The 18,511-nt window shown below is 28.4% G+C and overlaps 3 protein-coding genes across 10 annotated transcripts in view; 2 read left to right on the top strand and 1 right to left on the bottom strand.

Annotated features, from left to right (window-relative positions):
• Positions 1-158: 158 nt before the first annotated feature.
• On the top strand, positions 159-11,721 carry LOC141458466 (metallo-beta-lactamase domain-containing protein 1). Of its 2 annotated transcripts, none has more exons than XM_074136465.1 (5): positions 159-183; positions 6,298-6,464; positions 6,630-6,794; positions 6,879-6,998; positions 7,876-11,721. In XM_074136465.1, exons 2-5 carry the CDS (start codon positions 6,311-6,313, stop codon positions 8,070-8,072), a joined length of 636 nt encoding a protein of 211 aa, XP_073992566.1. In that variant the 5' UTR covers positions 159-183; positions 6,298-6,310; the 3' UTR covers positions 8,073-11,721. The 2 variants fall into 2 exon arrangements, with proteins under 2 accessions (XP_073992566.1, XP_073992565.1); XM_074136464.1 differs by lacking the exon at positions 159-183 and adding an exon at positions 420-898.
• LOC141458467 (uncharacterized) lies at positions 893-1,942 on the top strand. The gene is made up of 2 exons (XM_074136466.1): positions 893-1,169; positions 1,281-1,942. The coding sequence occupies exons 1-2, from the start codon at positions 963-965 to the stop codon at positions 1,707-1,709; spliced, it is 636 nt and encodes a 211-aa protein (XP_073992567.1). The 5' UTR covers positions 893-962; the 3' UTR covers positions 1,710-1,942.
• Positions 8,050-18,511, bottom strand: part of Nhe3 (Na[+]/H[+] hydrogen exchanger 3) — a 21,761-nt gene continuing 11,299 nt past the window's right edge. For 2 of the 7 annotated variants that reach the window (XM_074136459.1, XM_074136457.1), the window contains one exon: positions 8,050-9,803. In XM_074136459.1, coding sequence (XP_073992560.1) covers positions 9,723-9,803 — 81 coding nt within the window. In that variant the 3' untranslated portion in view covers positions 8,050-9,722. Of the gene's footprint in view, positions 9,804-10,980; positions 11,114-13,006; positions 13,108-17,536; positions 17,677-18,511 lie in introns of those variants that run through there. The other 5 variants (XR_012460993.1, XR_012460996.1, XR_012460994.1 and 2 more) reach the window with 5 other exon arrangements.

Raw genomic sequence — 18,511 nt, forward strand, 5'->3', positions numbered from 1 at the left:
CTCAGTGGCAAAGTAGATAGAAGATTCAAATTCTTAAATTAGATTAATCTTATTTATTTTGTTCTGAAACTTTCCTTTTTAATTATTTTTGCAATAAAATGTACTCGTCACTCAATAACATATAGTACCACCGTACTATACTAGGGATACTTTTAATTAAAATTAATCATGCAAAGCATTCAGGTAGAAGATTTTCTTTCATCTTCTATGACTCAGAATCATAATCTCAAATAAGAATAAAAAAACAATACAGATGATCTTACTAACTTTTTAATTGTATAATAAAATAGTGATATTGAAGTTTAGGTTATCAAACACTAATTGAATTTTATTAATAATGTTTTACATTGGGTACAGAACAATATCGTTCAATATCGTAGGTTTAATGCAAACTTTTAAAAAAAAGTAGGATTACTACATTAGTCTCAATTAATGAATAGAAAAATAATTTATTTCTTGTCAGAAATTAAATCTATTAAATTTCTGATCAGTGAAATGATGAAATATACATATATATATTTGTTAAATCACATATAAATTGATATTTATTAAACTGAGGTCCCCACACTAATAAAAAAGGCAAAAAATTTGTAAAATGTACAGAATAGAGGGGGCGTCAAATGTATAAATCTCGTCTTTTGCTCAACATTACTTGGCTACTTAGCTCCACAATACTTTGCAATTAAGTTCAGGCTTTATTTATCTACAATTTTCATTCTTTTCTTCAATAGAACTCACTCATCTTCACACAAATTACAGGATTATGTAGCATTATTCGTTGTTGATTCTTCAACTAGCCACGCCTTACGAATTCAAATGAAACCTTCCAAGTGTGACTCTAGTTATTGAAGTGTTGTACCCTAATCGTTTTCATCTGGATCCATTTCTTATTGCTACGGTAAGGGAAGCAATTCTTTTGTAAATTAATTATTGGAAGAAGCGAATGATTTTGTTTAAAACTTATGATGATGGATGTGGAACGAATTTGTGCCGAATACCTTCGGTCAGTAAGTCCTATGGCGCAAAGAATCGCAGAAGATATAGATTCAGTTAGATTTGCGTATAAAGATCTCTGGGAAACACTTAATACAAAGGATAAAAATCAAGTGGTAGATGAAGCACTTATTGACCCTGCAGCTGTTGTTAAATATGCAAATGAAATCAAGAAAGTAAGTAGTTATTAAATTCATTGATAACTCCTTTTTATAGATACATTTAATATATTTTTATTTCTAAAAACTGAAATATATGTAATAATAACCTTTGATATAATGTTCTAGAACAATTTCGAACCTCTTTCAAGTTTCTCGTGGTTCACACAAAGTCAGCTGAATTTATTTACTCATTTACCGCAACAAAACTGTGAAACAGGCCATACAAGAAAGAATCAAGTAAAGTGTTCGGATTTCATCAGTCCTGCTCAAAATAAACGCCTCACTTCACCGCTTCTTCATCAAGAAACTACTGTGAGGTCACCACAAGAAAAGGTCTCTTCCAGAAGTAGACAATTATCTAGAAGTTCTATTGCAGCCTATGAAAAGTTAGAAGGGCATCATGAATTTAGTGGAAGCGTTCAGAAAGGGACTGTCATAGCTAAACCAAGAAATCCACCCCCACCGCCTCCGCAAAGTGCCAAATTTGAAACTAAAACCCTTTTAGATCAGGATGACATTCCAAAGACTGGATTTGATTTCTTGGATAATTGGTAGTTGGTACATTCAAGTAAAACTTCCTTTTGCCTGCACCATGACAATATGTAACGTAACTGTTCTTTAATTTTTTGGAAAAGGGCGATCTGTAGTCATTAATTGTATTACTTGTCATTTACTGTCTTAAACTTTCATTTTCCACTAACAATGATATTCATATCAGGTGACCTAATGGTTTTTTTCTAAAGTCGAAATATTTCGTTCCTACTTCGTAACAAAATACTTTTTTGAAATCATACGGACGTAACTCTGAGTTATTTATTTGTGTCTGTTTTGTTGGCATTGACATTCCCATTCAGGCATTTTTATTTATTTAATTGAATTGTGCATCATTATATTTATTATATTTATTGCAATTTTTAATTATAAAGAGAACTGTGACATATTTTACATAGTACAATTGAGTTGAACAAAAACACAACTAGAACAACATTTAAAGATCTTCTTAAGAATTAATTTTAAAAATAAAGGTAAAATCAGTTTCTAAGTTCATATGTTCACAGTGTTTAAATTTCGTTTTATGTTTGTTCTCATTATTTGAAATTCATATTGAATTGTCTGTAAGATTCGAGGGAATGTTTCACTTTAATTTCTTCTTCAATGCATTCGAAAAGATTCCAATGCAAGCATCGCCGTTTTGTATTTCCTTACAAATTTGGTAAACAATTCTCATTAATAAGGCTACAAACTCTAAACGCAACGTAATTTCCAATCTTTATTTAGCATAAAAAACGAAGTGTGCTTGTTTTTTGCTCCAATATTTGCGAAGGCAAGCCCAAGTGCCTCCATTCCCAAAGGCTCTGCTGCGCTATTCGCGTGCCCATCACTGTAATGCTGTTAAGATGAAAAATTACTTAGCTAGTCAAACTAAAGAAAATAAGTGAAACATTTTTCTGTATTAAGTCCGATGTATTCGCACAGACGCTTTATACACAATAGAAAAAGAAGCTAAAAAGTTACTTGGTGGTTAGTTATGTAGTTAAAGGTTGTTGGGGGAGTCTTTATGTTACGCAGATAAGTGTTACAAGAACCTACACGGAAAGGACCAATCATTTTGGACTTTGTATTAATCTTAATCTCTCGGAGTTGGCATTAATCTTACAATCTTTATCGTTTCCATCTATTATCTAAAGTGCATAGTACAAAACTGTAATAGACCAACTCCTTGAATTTTATGGGTAGATTTATGGATTTTTATTATTTAAGATTCCTCTTTGTACAAGAGGTTTTGGGTTAATAAAAAGACTCAAGTTTCTTGTGGAGTTCAGTAAGAAAATTCAAAATTGCAAGCATAGTAGACTAGTTAATGACTAATTATAATTAGATTGAAAAGCTCTGTCATTAGATTTTTAAGCTCAACCCTATAAGCTTTTTTTTATGCATCCAGCCTAATCCAATTTATTGCGCAAGCTAAATATACGCCAAAGGGACCATTGTCGCCCTTCATTCAAATTTATTAAAATATTTAACAATAAAAGAGCCTTACAAAAAAAAAACAAAGAACAAATTTCTAAAACACAATTAGTGTTATTTTTCTCAAGTGGTCAATCAGCCTTTAGGGGTTAGTCTTCAAATTTCATTAGAAGCTTCTTTCTCCTTCATATATATTTATTTTTTTATTATTTTCAATGGTTAGCCAATTTAGTGTCCTTCATGTGTGAATCCCAACTCATTGTTTTAATCTTGACTGACAACCTATTTGTTTGTTTTGTTTTTGAAAATTATTTCACGAAAGTTTTTATTGCACTATTTTCTTTTATTATTATAATTAATCCGATTGCGGTGATAAGAGGATAAGAGGAGATTGCGGTTTTAAAACTTACTGTTGTTTGATGGTTAAATCAAATAGAAATCACTGTCAAGCTCGAGAACAAAGGAAAAAAAATGCATGACAAAAAATATTTCTTGATCTCCATTGAGTGAAAGAAGTTCCCTATCAAATTCTTTCAACGGGCATGCATTGCAGTACCGGGTTGTCTTTTTAAGAATTTTATTCATGAATTCATTTTTGCTCTTTTATTTTATTTACTTTCAAATGATCCTAATGGTGCCTTTATGGTTGAAAGGATTTTTTTATTACATTTCTTTCTCTTTTTTCGTTTATTTAGATATAATTTTTTGTATTTACAAAAAAAAGCTAAGATCAAGATAAAAGTAGTATCTAGTTCTTGCTGTTTAAAAAGTGGGCACATTTGTTTAAATGAATATTAACGCTGAAAGCTATAGGTTTACAAATCAACACAGTTGACAGTTTTATTTCTAAAAATATAATGATAAAATTATTATTGAATAGTTACCGGGCAGTGCCGGTTTATATCGTAGATTGTATTTGTCTTGGTATGCTTTCTCATTTTGAACAATTTCCCAAATAAAGGATTAGGAAGATATTTTGAAGGTTTCGAATGAAGTGATATCCATCTTCTATTGGACCGAAGATAGCACCAGTTTGCACCCTAAAAAAGTAGAATATTCACAGAATGCTCAACATATTTATTGTTATTCTCTCCTTTTAAGATACTTATTTTATTTTTAATGATATCCTTTTAAAGCATTCAGCCATCTTTCTTTGTTTTGTTTGTAGTTTCATAAAATTTTCGTTCACCAAGATTCCACAAACTTCTCTTTTTTCAATGTGGTTAGGTCCGTATTGCTGGATATTAAAGATTAAAAATGTGATATCTTCAGTTTCTAAATAACTTTTTATACCAAACCTCACAAGCATCCTATTTCTTGGGTGCTTAGACTATGCCATTTCTCCATATATACCATCGAAGTCAGTATGTATTACGGTTTTTTGCTCCTCACTTCTGCTTTGTATTATTTGCCTGCTCTTCCTCTAAAGTGTGTGAAAATCTTTCTAAGGAAAGAAATGTGCCTTAGGAAGGGAATTTTTTTCTTTTAATATAAACTAAAGTGCTACCTACACCCCAGTAATTTTGAAAAAACTTAGTTTAGCTAGGTGGCTAGAGCGCGGCATTATTTCTTTTACAAGCATCTGGGTTTGATAGCGGTAGCTTGTTAGATTTGACCCAGCAACGTGACTAGAAACTTGGAACAATTAATGTGGGCCTTCCGTAGATATTGGTACACATTGATGATCGTAAGTTCCTCGATAAAAATAGCTCTTCGATACGTTAATTTTTATGTATTAACTTTCTGATGAAATGATTGCTTTGAATAATACTATTGACTGAATGGAAAATTTTTAATACTAAGGCAGACTTTACGATTAATACCTTTTGTACGGCTTTTTATAATATTATTTATTCTAATCATTAAGAGTTAGTTAAAGAAAAGCTGATATCCAAAGAAAATAAGACTGCATTATTCGAAAAAAAAAATATATTCAATAGCACATTCATACTTTTATATTATTTTTAGCAGTAAGTTTTTTAATATCATAGAAATCCTTATATATTTTATTAAGTGCCAATTTATATCATTTTTAAAAATTGGTTCTCCATTTTTAAGGAGTAAATTTTATGATACATATCAACAAGTTCTGAAAGAAATTGTTTGTTTAATTTTCCACGAACAGATTTTAGTCTGAGGTGAATTTTGATGGTGAAAAATGAATATTTTAATTTGTTTTACTTTATGTTTGGGTCTTAATATTTTTTATGACCAAATAAGTTCATCTAGTGTTGTACGAAAAATGTTATTGATTTTTTAAAAGAATTGTTTTCATATTTATTAATGTATTTTATATCTTATTTATCAAAATATATAAATATATTCAATTTAATCTCTTCTCTTTTTTTACATTTTGTATATACCTCTTCAATATCTTTAGTCAATTAATGTGGATTACTTACCGAAAAGTTAACATCTGTATTACTTGCTAACATATTTTACTCACTTATATTCTTAAAATAATCAGTTGATATACTTGCCATACAATAAGAAAGTAGAGTTGAAAAAAGCATTTAACAAATATGTATACATCATATTTGTAATGAGTTGTTAGAGAAAAGTCTGACTACAGATTTCCCGATGCACTGATTCTTTGGAATAAACTAATCAGTTCCAACAGTTCCCTTCAAAGTTAATTTGAGAGCTTCTAAGAATATTCTGGTTGTTAGATCTCTTAAAATGATAGTCTCGGTTTGCTACAAAGAAATCCAAAATGCTGACTTCGTATCCGTTCCTGAGAGCCCTCTTGCCATATTTTATGTTGGATTAAAATACAACCGTTAGAGTCAAGTATGTAATAATAGAATTTCTGGGCAATCGATGGGCATCACACATGAAAATGAGTTGCCGCATTGTGAGTTGTCGGTTCCAAGGAGAAAAGCCACAGCATCCCTTTTTTAATGGCGCCTCAACTTCTGTGAGGCAGTTCAGGGACAGATTATTGTACCCTACATGAATTCGAGTGTTCTTTTTAGTTACTGTTCTCGTATGACCGGATGGAAAGCTGTAGTTGAGGAGTTATCTGAGGGTAACCCTGCTTATCTCGAATCGCACTCGATAATGAAAACAATCGACAGCTACACTCCTAATTCAAGAATATGTCCGAAAACAGTTCTCTAACCAATTATTATGTCTATTAAAAGTTCCTAATTTTTTACAAATATGTAAATTTCAGGAAATTGTAAGCAATGTACGAGGTGCATATAGTTGCTGTAGGGTACTCAAAAGCAATGGAAAACAGTGAAGGATACACTGCTAACTGCAGTTGCACATTAATAAAAGGAAAATACAACATTATTGTGGACACAATGACTCCTTGGGATCGAGAATATATTTTAGAAAGTATGTATTTATATCTTCCGCACAGAATACATGAAAGAGTAAGAAATTATTTTAAATAAATAAATATAAGCCTTTTGTGTAAAGTCAATTAAATATTTGAAATTAAATCTAATTAAATTATACTTGAACATTATTTTAATAATATTACGACAAATTGTTTTCCAGAATTAAATCAGTTTGAAATCACTCCAGATGAAATTGATTTTGTAATTAGCACCCATGGACATTCTGACCACCTTGGAAATAATAATTTATTTTTACATGCAAAACATGTTGTAGGACATTGCTTTTCGTTTAAAGAAGAATATTATAATGATCCATTTACAAAAGGTAGAATTTTCCTTATGTAATAGATTTATGTTTCTTTCATTTTAAATTAATTCGGTAACACAACACTTCCCATGTTTTTCCTAGATCCGGACAATTGCTTCTACATAGATGGTAGAAATTTGTATTTAATGGCTACACCTGGACATACAGCCTCATGTATTTCTGTACTTGTTCAGACAAAAGATGGTGTGATAGCGATTACAGGTAAGAAAATGAATTAGAATGGAAACATAGATTTCGCTTCTGATAAATTTTATAAACATGTACGTTTTAAAATGGCTTAAGCCAAAATTTAGAAATTGCGGCCAGCCAATTTATACTTCTCTTTACCCAGGTAAGTGCGGCAAGTTTCTGAAGTGCCCAATTTTGCCAACCCATTCTTATTACCTGCAATTCACGTCTCTTGTTTCTTTTCTTTTACAGTTTTTATGACTGTAATGTAAATTTAGTAATTCCTTGAAATGTGATCAAATTTTTTCATTTTTTTAAAAAAAACATTAAATCAATAAGCTGGATTAAAAGCAACGCTAAAAGTTTTGCGAAGATAGTTAAGAAAAAAGAGATTTTGATTAGTTTTTAAAACAATGGCCTTTTGTGAGCAGCAAAACATGCTTGTGGTATCTCTTAACTCGGAGTTCTAAGGAAAGGTTATTTCCTGACATTCTTTTAATATCATCTCTCTCTCTTCTTTATCGCAATTTGTACAGGGGCTTTGAGTTGGTTAAATTAACCCAACCCCGAGATGTTTTATAAAATTAGGAGTGTGCGAAAAATTCCTCAAACGGGAGTATCCCTAATAGATTGTATTTTTAACTTTCCTCATCTTTACTCTATAATTCGTTTTCTTATTGGTGCATAACTTGAAAAAATTTCCAACAAAATTCGTTTTAAGACAATTCTAATTGTATATAATTTTGCTATTTCGAATTGGAAGAAAATTTATAAGGTTAAAACTTGAAATTGATTGGGAGGAAGTCGTTTCGAGTTCATAGGATGCAAAAAATTTTCTTAAAGATAAAAAGTTGGACATCATGTCTAAATTGTATACTTAACTTCTTATGCCAATGTTTTACCTTATCAGGTGATCTGTTTGAAAGAAAAGAGGATATTGATAATGAATATATGTGGCTGTGTGCTGGTAGTGAAGATATGAATTTGCAAAAAGAAAACCGTTTGAAAATAATAAATCTAGCCGATTGGATTGTTCCAGGACATGGTGAAATATTTAAGGTTACAGAACAAATAAAAACAGATATGAACAAAAAGAATGTGCAGTAATGTATATTTTCTTTTCATTTTTTTTTTTAAATACATTTCCATTCATTTAATTTAAATAATATTTCTTTTTACGTTTTAAAATACTTTTTTTGTTGTCAAATAGATGTTTCGTTTTCACGGTAAATCTGAATAAATTACAATAAAATATATTATTAAACAACAAAAATACCTCTCATGGAAACCTCACAGCCAAAAAAATAACAGTAATATAATATGATTTAATCTTTTGCTTTAAATTTTTACAAAGAAAAATAAATAAGTTGTAGCTACTAAAAAAATCTGTTATCACCAAAACATTCTATACAAATTTTTAGATTTGTTATTTATTTCTTTTTTTACTTTTTAAATATATTTCATATGTAATATTATGTACATTTATAAATATAATTAATTTATCTTAAGAAACACTTAAGGTAGTTTAAAAAGAGAGTACGCCAATGAAAAAAATGAAACATTTAAGCAAATATGCAATTATTTAATTATTTTTGGTGATACTTTTTTCTAATCTGAGACTTGTTTACTATAACACTAAAGAACTGTTTTCTAATTTTCCATACTAATGAAATTAAAAATTATTTGAACATAGTATAATTTTAGTTTTTATTATTCAGTTATTCAAAGCTAAAAATCCTATTTTTTTGCCAAAATTCTATTTAGTAATTATTGTGTTATTTACAGAAAAATATTGTGAACTAAATTTAACAAAAAATAATAGATATACAAAAACAAAAACAAAAAACACTGAACGCAAAACGTAGTGAATGATGGCAAAAAAAAAAATCTATCATTTCTATAAATAGTTTAATCTAACAGAAACAAACTATACTAAAAACTATTAAACAATGGACTAGGTGTATTGTATTTTAAGCGCTGTTTACTTAAAATTCAGTCTTGAAATGAGATTATTTATCTTTCTGTTTCTTTCCGAGAAAGCTCTTGAGCTTATTATTTTTCTACCCAAATATAAGTACCATTTTTATATTTTAATAAACCACCACATTAATATTAAGTATTTTTTTAAAAAAATGGAGATATGCAGGAGACTTGGAGTTTTGACAGCAATTATTTTTTTTAAAGAACTAAGTAAATGATATTCAGTTATTCAAACGTTAAGAGAAAGATAATAAAGATAAAGAATGAACAGAGTAAGAATTTTTGTAATAAAATGTTACTCATTTTGTCCAAGGCATTTATGCACTTTCGAAGTAAGTCTACTTCGAATGAAAGTTTAGTAAGAATCCCAAAATGATCATTTATAAAAATAAGTCTCAAAGATTTTCAATAACAACAAAGCCCAATGATTTCCATAAAAATCAAAATTTAATATTTAAGATGTTTTCCACCAAGCCTCGCAAATTATTGAATCAGAATATATGCTGTTTTTGTTTACTTCTTATTAAGCAAGAAATAAATAATTACAACTAAGACACACAAAAAGACATCTACTTTCGGTTTAGAGATACATTATTAAGACTTAAAGTGTTAATAAAGCATTTTTTTTTTTTTATGTTCTTGAATAAAATTATTTTAATATTCCGTTCTTTTAAAAACTTTATATTTAAAGTACTCCTAATTTTTGTATTTATTTATTTATTTTATTATTTTATGGAAGAAGTGTCACGGAGCGATAGTGTGTGACCTTTCTTATCTTCATAGAGGTTTTCCACCTAAGCCAGGTAGTGTAATTCTTGTTTGTATCATGCTCAGCTCACTTTCTCGCATATTCTCCAACTGAAAATTAAGTAAAACTCGGCTAAAAATGAGAAAAATAATTAAAAAAAATTGTACACAACAGTAAAATACTTATATAGAAATAGCAATAATCTAGAAAACTTGAAAACATTCATTTAAATATTCATTTCTTAGTAAAATAAACATTAAAAGAGGAAAAATAAAAATTAAAAATTAAAGAACTCAATATTTTAACTCAACAAGAATTAAAAAAACATTATTTCAAGTATTTAAAAAAAAAACAAACAAAGTCAAAAAAAGAAAAACAAATTTGCGAGACTAAATCGCAAAAAGTTATATCATTGCAAGCATCAAAAAAGATATATATATTTGTGTTTTTGTTCTATTTAACTTTTCTTAATCAAAATTTTGGTATCCTCAAGTACTTAAAAAAATAATAATGATAATAAACAATAACAAAATTTTAACCAAAATAATGCTTTAAAATGAGTATAATTTTTATTTAAAATACTGACCTAAATGTTTATACACGATGGCCACTCAGAGAATATAAAATTTTATGATTTTTTTTTTTTTACTCAAATTTTACTTGCAAAGCTCTTGTACACTCACAATAAACAAAGAGGTTGGAAGAAAATGGCAAACGCCCAATAATGGGACTATAGCGCCTGACAAAACTGGTTTAACATCTCATAAGAATCTGAAGTTAATGTTTTTTTTACGAAAAAGGATATTGTGACTTGTCACATCGTATCTTCCTGAGCGGCCCTCGTGCCACAATAGAAAAATAAGTTTTTGTTTCAATAGAAGAAAAACATTTTGGTGGCCATGATTGTAACATTAATTTTTAATAAGTAAGGTAACACAGTTCAACGAAGAAAAACCAACATTTACACAATTTTTCACAAAGCGATTAATTTAAAACAATTATTACTAAAAAAATATTGACTTCTTCAATTTGAAAGACAAACAAACCTCTCTTTTTTTTTCAATACTATTTACAATAAGTTCACTATACTATTTACACAAATAAAATTATCACAACGCCTAAATTAAAAAGTAATCACAGGTAATTATAATTGTATTATACGTATTTTTTCTATTAATTACTTTTAAAAAGAAATCTTAAGAAGGTAATGATCCTAATTAACAAATGATAAATTTATGATTTATTCATATTAACAATTTTTTTTGAGTCAAAATTTATTGGTCAACATTTTAGTTTTAAATTTTTTTTTTTATGACATGCCAAAAAAATAAATAATAATAATAAAATAAAATAAAAAAATCTTTCATGCGTCAAGTCGATAGATAGGCGTTATATGTCCAGGAGTTATAATAACAGGGCTCTGAAATATAAATAAAAAAAAAAAAAGCAAATAAAAAATAATAATTTGCGAATTAAATGTAAAATAAGTAAAAAAGAAATAATTATTGCTAAATTTAAAGAAAATTTTGGCAAGCTTGCAATAATAGCAGGAGGGAATTCGATGAATTTTGTTAGCTTATTATTTGTTCAATACCTTCTAACACAAACATCAAAAAAAATATTTTAATACATGCAAATAATCAACTGTTTTCAAAGTGTAACGTCAGATGGGAAAGGAAAAAATTAATAATTAAATTTCAGTTGGTTATCTAAACATTTTTTGTAATAGATACCAAACTATTGAATCAAGGCACCACTTAGAAAGATATTGCAAAAAAAAAAACTAGTTGCAAAATAATACAAAATAATGTTCACAAAATTACTGCCAAACTAATAAAATTATTAATCAAGTGTGATTCAGATTATAATTTTTTCTCTTCCCTAAAACGGCCTTTTATATAACAATATTTAAACAACTAGCGAATTATTTTCAAAGAACACAAAAAGCAATAACAAGCAGCAAGTAGTGGCAAAATAAAAAAAAAAGCAAATTAAATAGTAAATAACAATTTTGCAAGTTGCAAATAGGGGTAAAATAAACTTTTTTAATACTATATTAGAGATCTGTACGATAAATATCTAGAAGTAATTCTCGTTAATGTAATTTCTGACAATTCTATAAGTGTTTTACTTCTTTTTTTAAATTACTAAATACAAGGAAGAACTGCAATCAGTCAAATCTCTTTGTGTTTATTTGTTTTGTATTTTATGTGTGTATTTTTATGTGAGAAAAGATAAAGTAAGCGGTGAGTTGTGTACATGAACATAAATAATGTAAAAAAAACCAAAGAAATAAAATTCAATAAGCAATCAGGGACAAACTCTCCAGTAAGTAGACATATTTCCAAAAGTTAGTACACACTATTGAATGTAATATTTAATTAACTATAAATTAATGTAACGATTCAGAAAAATTCTAGCAATAAAAAGCTCAATGATTCTCTCCAAGCAACTTTTCAAACAGAATGGTTACACAATAACCGAATTGGAGTAGAATTCTTTTTTTCCTTTATTAAAGTAAATCAGATGCAATAACAGCGTCACATTTCATCCAATCTGCAGCTTTTCACGGCACCTACTACCCTACCTAGTAGTCTCAGCTACGACGAGAAGTCATACAGTTTGCCTAGCGAACCATAAAAAAAAAACCTTAGGAATAAACAAAAAAAAAAAATATACAAAGAAGATTTATAAAGGAAGCCATAAATTTTTTTCAGAAACTCCATAAGAAATGTTAATAGTAGCAGATTTATAATGTGGTGTGTTACATAAATTTATAAAAATGGTATCAAGTTCTCTACTGAATCTCTAAAGAAGATGAGTGGAAATCGAAACTATAAAATTATGAATAAAAATAGGCATGCTATTTCGGTAAGAATCTATTTTTAATGTCCAGTATTACCCGGATCCAGTTAATATAGGAATTTAAATCCATAATAGAAGCACTAGAATGAAATCACGATTAATTTCAAGCTTAATGAAAAAAAGGTAATAAACTTAAAACAGGTTGGAATAAACTTATTTAAAATAATTTATAACAAAATAACAACTACATAAAATAAACTATTAATAATATACCTGCTTAGGTAACTTTCATCACCTAACTGCTATTAAAAATTATTTTTAAGCCGAACAAAACAAGAATAAATAAAATCACTCAAGTTTTAAGAAGGAATATAATAATCCTTACTCAAAATTAGTATTAAAAACGTTGAAGAATTGAAAAAAAAATTACGATTAATAAAGAAAGAAAATAACAAAGTATTAAATTCAAAGAAAAGCGTGCATATTTCAAGGTTACTAAGCCACTGACCTAAGAGCGATTAATATAAATTTTTACAGGACTAAGTATGTGAGATTGCAGCACTATATGAAGTGTTGGTGTTCAGGGCTCATTTGAGAATCCAAGCCATCCTTTATTTGAAGGGGGAGCATGCACAATACAAGAGAAACAAAATAATTGTAATTCTATTTTCCTGGCCATCGCCATAATAAAATTAAACTGATTATTTAAAATTCATGAAACAAAAAAAAATAATATTACTTTGTGAAAATGAAAAATATAGATAGCGTAACATTTTTATTTATTTACTTTATTTTTAAACATATCAGTAATATTTCTTAATAACTAAGTAGGTAACAAACAATCCAAAACAATTTTCGCAAATTTTAATTTGGATTGAAGGCAATTCTTCTGGATATTTTAACAGAAAGTACAGATTCAAAGTTAAATTAGTGAACAAATTTAAATTTGTTGCTCCTGCAATAGATGATTAAAAATAAATACAAGAAAAATTCGAAATGATTGTTTAGCAAATAAAATCTAAGAAGATGATAATGAGAGGTATAGGTATTTAAATTAGGCAAATAATAATAATAAAAAAAAATTAAACTATCTGAAATTTTCGTTTTAAGGTACACCGCCAAAAACCCATTTAGAAATTAATTTAGAAGTCATACAGTCCTGCAATAATTTCAATTGATTTTATTACAAGGGAAGCCATCCCTTAATTAATTAATGAATTAATTAATAGAAGTCTCTTATATAACATAAATATGCAAAGAATAAAAGACAAAAATTTATTTTAGGTTGCATCACAGTCTTTTATTGTCTATCCCTGATGAGACATCCGCCAGCCAACATCACAATAAGACTAAATGTGTTAGGTTCGGATTTGAGAATATCGTAAAACCATTTCTCGAAAATATCAGTCCATTTCCTTAAACTCTAAAGAGAATGGATTAATTGATTCTAACATGAAACTTTGTACTATCAAGCTAAGTATCTCAATTAAAGCCTTCACAAAAAGGTAAATTGTTAGCTTCCACCTTTGCACTCGTCCAAAGATGACTTAGCAGAGTTCTTTTCATTATTTACTTTGTATGAGACAAAATAGAAGAAAAGTCTCAGAGAAGTGGCATAAAAATGATCTTCAATTAAAGAAATTGGGCCAATTCACCAAAGTCGACATACAGAAACCTCATTCAATGAACTAATCTTGAAGCAAGGATAATGGCACAAATTTATTTCCTGAACTAAATAATGTTACGAAATCTCTAGTTGTACTCTCCAATTCAAGCTCTCAACAAAATTCAATCGTGACCATTTGTAATAAGTTGGACTTACTTATTATAAGATGCAATTGGTTTTTGCAAATTGGATAATATCTGTCATTCCCTGAACAACCAGTTTATTTAAGAATAATTCAACATTATTTGAATGTTTCAGTCTCTATAATTTTACCAATTTCCAACAATGATTATGCTTAAAAGATCCTCAGTAATCTAACAAAAAATTCAATGTCACTCTCAGAAATGTAGTCTGTTCAGTGAATATAGATGTGAAAAGTGTTATGTATACAAACATGCGTGATTGTAGTTGATGATAAACTAGAATAATCAGTGGGTTCGTTCAAACCCCAAGTAGTTGTCTCCGCTATTCCTTTAGGTACTGTGTAGTAGGTCGCGGTGTAAGGTATTATTACTGTTATTAAAAGTCACGAGATACTAAGCCCTGAATTTTCCCTAAAGGGAACTTTTTCAAAAAGACACTCCTAAACCATGTATTTAGATATTGAAAAGCTTAAAATCCATTAAAATAAATCTGTTTCCTAAGAAATCATTTTAAAAAGCTCATATTTTAATAATTTTATAACATTTTGCCAAGATCTTTCGGCAAGTGAATCAATTTTCTTGAATAAATATTAAAATTAAAAGAAACTGAAGTGAGAATTACTAATAACAATACTAGATAATATCAAAGATATTTTATCCGTCCAAGCAAGCATGTACATTGTATCCCTGACCGGCTTCGGAACTTACATCAGATGTAGTTTAATCAGTTTGTTGTAGAGATTTCGACTTCACTTACATTTTCGTCTCACACTACACTTGCTGTCATAACCTAACCACATTTTCAACACTGGATAATAACTGCTTTTGTTTCAAAGTAAATATTCTTAATTTGACTAATTTATATTTTCATTCACCAAGCTGTTTAATTATTTTCACTAGATTTTTAATTTAACAAGTTCCCTAATTTAACTTAATAAAACAATTTGAGAATTCCTAAAACTATGAAATAAAAGAAGCAGAGTATTATGATAAAATGAGAATGATAGTGATTCACTTTCTATACAAAATATTTTTACAAATTTTCTAAGCTAATAAGCCCCTTAAGCGATATCTAAAATTATCTCATATGTAAGACAAATACAAATGGAAATTTAAACCTTAAAAACCATTAAATAAAATAAAATCAAATCAAGAAGAGAAATAAATGTGCAAACGAAAAATTCTAGGAAAAACTTAAAGAAGAAAAGCTTCGCTAATCAATTATATAATTTCAAGTTTTCGAACAGATAGATGAAGTAATAAAACTAAGGTGTGTTGATAGAATGCAAGAAACGAAATTAAAAGCAAGTAAAAGAAGCATCAATCATTCTAAATTAAAAAACAAAACAAAAGCAAAAAATTAAAGCAAATAATTAAGCAAAAATCAAAGCAAAGCTGAAAAGAAAATCTATTGAAAACATGATTTGGAAACCAAAAATAAAAAATATGTTGACCATCATTATCAGACAATTTTACAAATCTGGGTTAACTCAATTAGAATCAGATAAAGAGATCTATATGTCTTCTACAAGCTAGAAAAACAAATGTAAACAAATAAAAATAATAAACAAAATGGAGTCAAATTGACTAGCACGCACTACTAATTTAAATAACTAAGTATCTACAGCAGAATGTTATTAAGAAGCTATTGAGAGGATTTATGCTACGTCACGTAAGAGGAAAAAATAACTGACTATGCATACACATTTTGTAAGATTACAGGATACCTAAATGTAAAATATTAGATTCTCTAAATTTGTATTATTCAGCAATCAAATTAGATAGTGCTATAAATCGCTTTAGTTGCTGACAAGATGCCGTTCATAAAAGATTAGAAAAAAAATAAGGTTTTAGCTACGGACACAAGCAGTTGCTTATGATGACATAATTCATGAATAATTTATTTTTATTTTTAAAATATTTAACAGATTAAGATATATCTATATTAATAAATATATAATATTATTATATCTAAGTTTCCTTGATTCTCTAATATTATAAAGAAAAATAAAACGAAACTCTGATTTAATTTAATTAGATAATAGGAAATTAAAAATAAATCCTTAAATTTGGATGTAGTACTTAAAATAAAGGAAATATACTCTTAAAAATACCTAGGGATAATTTCCATTTGTATAAATATTTTAATATTCAGAATTAATACGAAATGAATACGACCATACAGTACACTTTAAACGGTAGAAAAGTTCTACCGTTATCAACTTGAATTAAAACTTTTCAACTTGTGACAGAAATTTAGTATCTTATATTCTTTGTTTCGGGATAAAGCGACATAAGCGAGGACATAAAGACTAATAAAGCAGCAGGAAATCGATGTGGATATACTTTAAATGAAGATTCTCCCCTTTGATTATTTGTCGCAAGCTTATCCTATTAGGCCGGTATCAAGTAATCTAGCAAGACTTCGGCAATGTCCAGAAAAATTTTTAAAAAAAATGTCAAGATCTGAGGGATAAAAGTATTAAGACAACTTTTCCCAATTTACGAATGGAAGATTTATTCCCACCAATTAAAAAGAGTATAGCAGGAACTGCCATAGTCTCTTTTATTAAGAAAGGAAAATTGCGGATGGCTTGGACATGTGGAGCTAAATGCACCTTGCCAGATGGTCCAGAAAGGTGATGTACGATAGTCAAGGTAAAGCCAGACTTCGGATTTTATCAAGTTCAAGATGATTGGGCGATGTGGTTATGATCTCCGCCGGGAAGGTATGAGGAAGAATGGCTGACTTTCACAGATGATATTGAAGAAGAAGTAGAGGCAATTAATAAGAAGAAGATATGTCCCAGAAGTATTGAAAGTGTTAGCTTATTCGACAGGTTTATGTTTAGGTATATCAAAAGTTTCGTTGATTTTATTTGTTGTATCGCAAATGATTTTTTTTATAATTCTGATCAGTTTCGAATTTCAATCCATCATCTATCAGAGAATCACAGACTTGCAGCCTCGCACATACCTACATAAGAAATACTTGAACATTTTGGAAGCGCTAATTCGTACCACATAAAGTAAGGTTTTACTAACAAGTAGCAGTATTCATAAATGGTCCTGGGTTGGATCAGTTCTTGATCTTATATTGCAACAGAAGAAAGCGAAGAAGATAGTCAAAGCACCAATGAACCAACCAATACATGGACACAAACAAAACTTCTTTATACCCAAAAAACGGAAAGCAACACTAAAAAATTGTTTAAAACAAAATACTCACTCCCAAGGCGATTGTGATAAATGTTTTGCTTGATAAAAACAAAAAAACAAAAAAAAATCTTGAGTTATCCAATTTTGTATTTACGTTACTTTTTTCTTATATTACTTCGTTGGTAGTAAAAATATTTCATGCAGAGCCACCTAAATTATAAATATTTATTGCATCAGAAAATAATGTAAATTTTTCTTTAAATAATATATTTTTATAAAACAGATAAAATAATCGAAAAAATAATATTAATAAATAATCAATAACAATAAAATAAAATAATACTAATATTATTAATAATAATAATACTTCAAAGAAACTGGGAACTACTTTGTCTAATAAATTATGCTTCTACGTAATTATCTATAATGGTAAAATAAAACGTGCATTTAATTTGGTGACGCATTAGTTAAAATGGTTCTTCAGTTTTGTTTTGTTTATCTAATAAAAAACGTGGTGTTTCAATCTAGTTACTTAAGAAAGATGAGACTATTCATTCGTGTTTCTTTTAAGTATAATATAGCGTTTCTTTCTTACTTGTAATCAGTAACTCAAGATTATTCAATATTTGTCTAGTAGTAATTAAGTACATATGATGTGTAAAGGTTAACCGCAAATAATTTAGCTAGTCTGCTAGAATTATTAAGGATATAGTGCCTTAGGTTCTCTAAAAAAAACTTCTGGGCAGATGCATGACAATAGTTCTACATTTCCCTGAAGCCAATTAAAGTGAAGTATAAGTAGAAAGCTGGAAGACCGTAACATTTAGAGAAAAGAAAATTATCATAAAGGGAGCTCCCTTATTTACCAAGGTTTTATAAAATAATTTCAACACACCTGAATAAAAATATAAGTTTATGTGCTACTTTTTTCTTTATCATTGCTTTGTTAGTACTAAAAAAAATATGCTATTAGAAAGTTCTTAGACAAGAGAATAAAAAATTCTGGAATAATTGGGAAAACGTTAGAGCAGCTTTGAAGCCCAGG

Source organism: Rhodnius prolixus, unplaced genomic scaffold, assembly GCF_049639745.1.
Source record: "Rhodnius prolixus isolate KJV_2025 unplaced genomic scaffold, Rpr scaffold_5, whole genome shotgun sequence".
NCBI lineage: Eukaryota > Metazoa > Arthropoda > Insecta > Hemiptera > Reduviidae > Rhodnius > Rhodnius prolixus.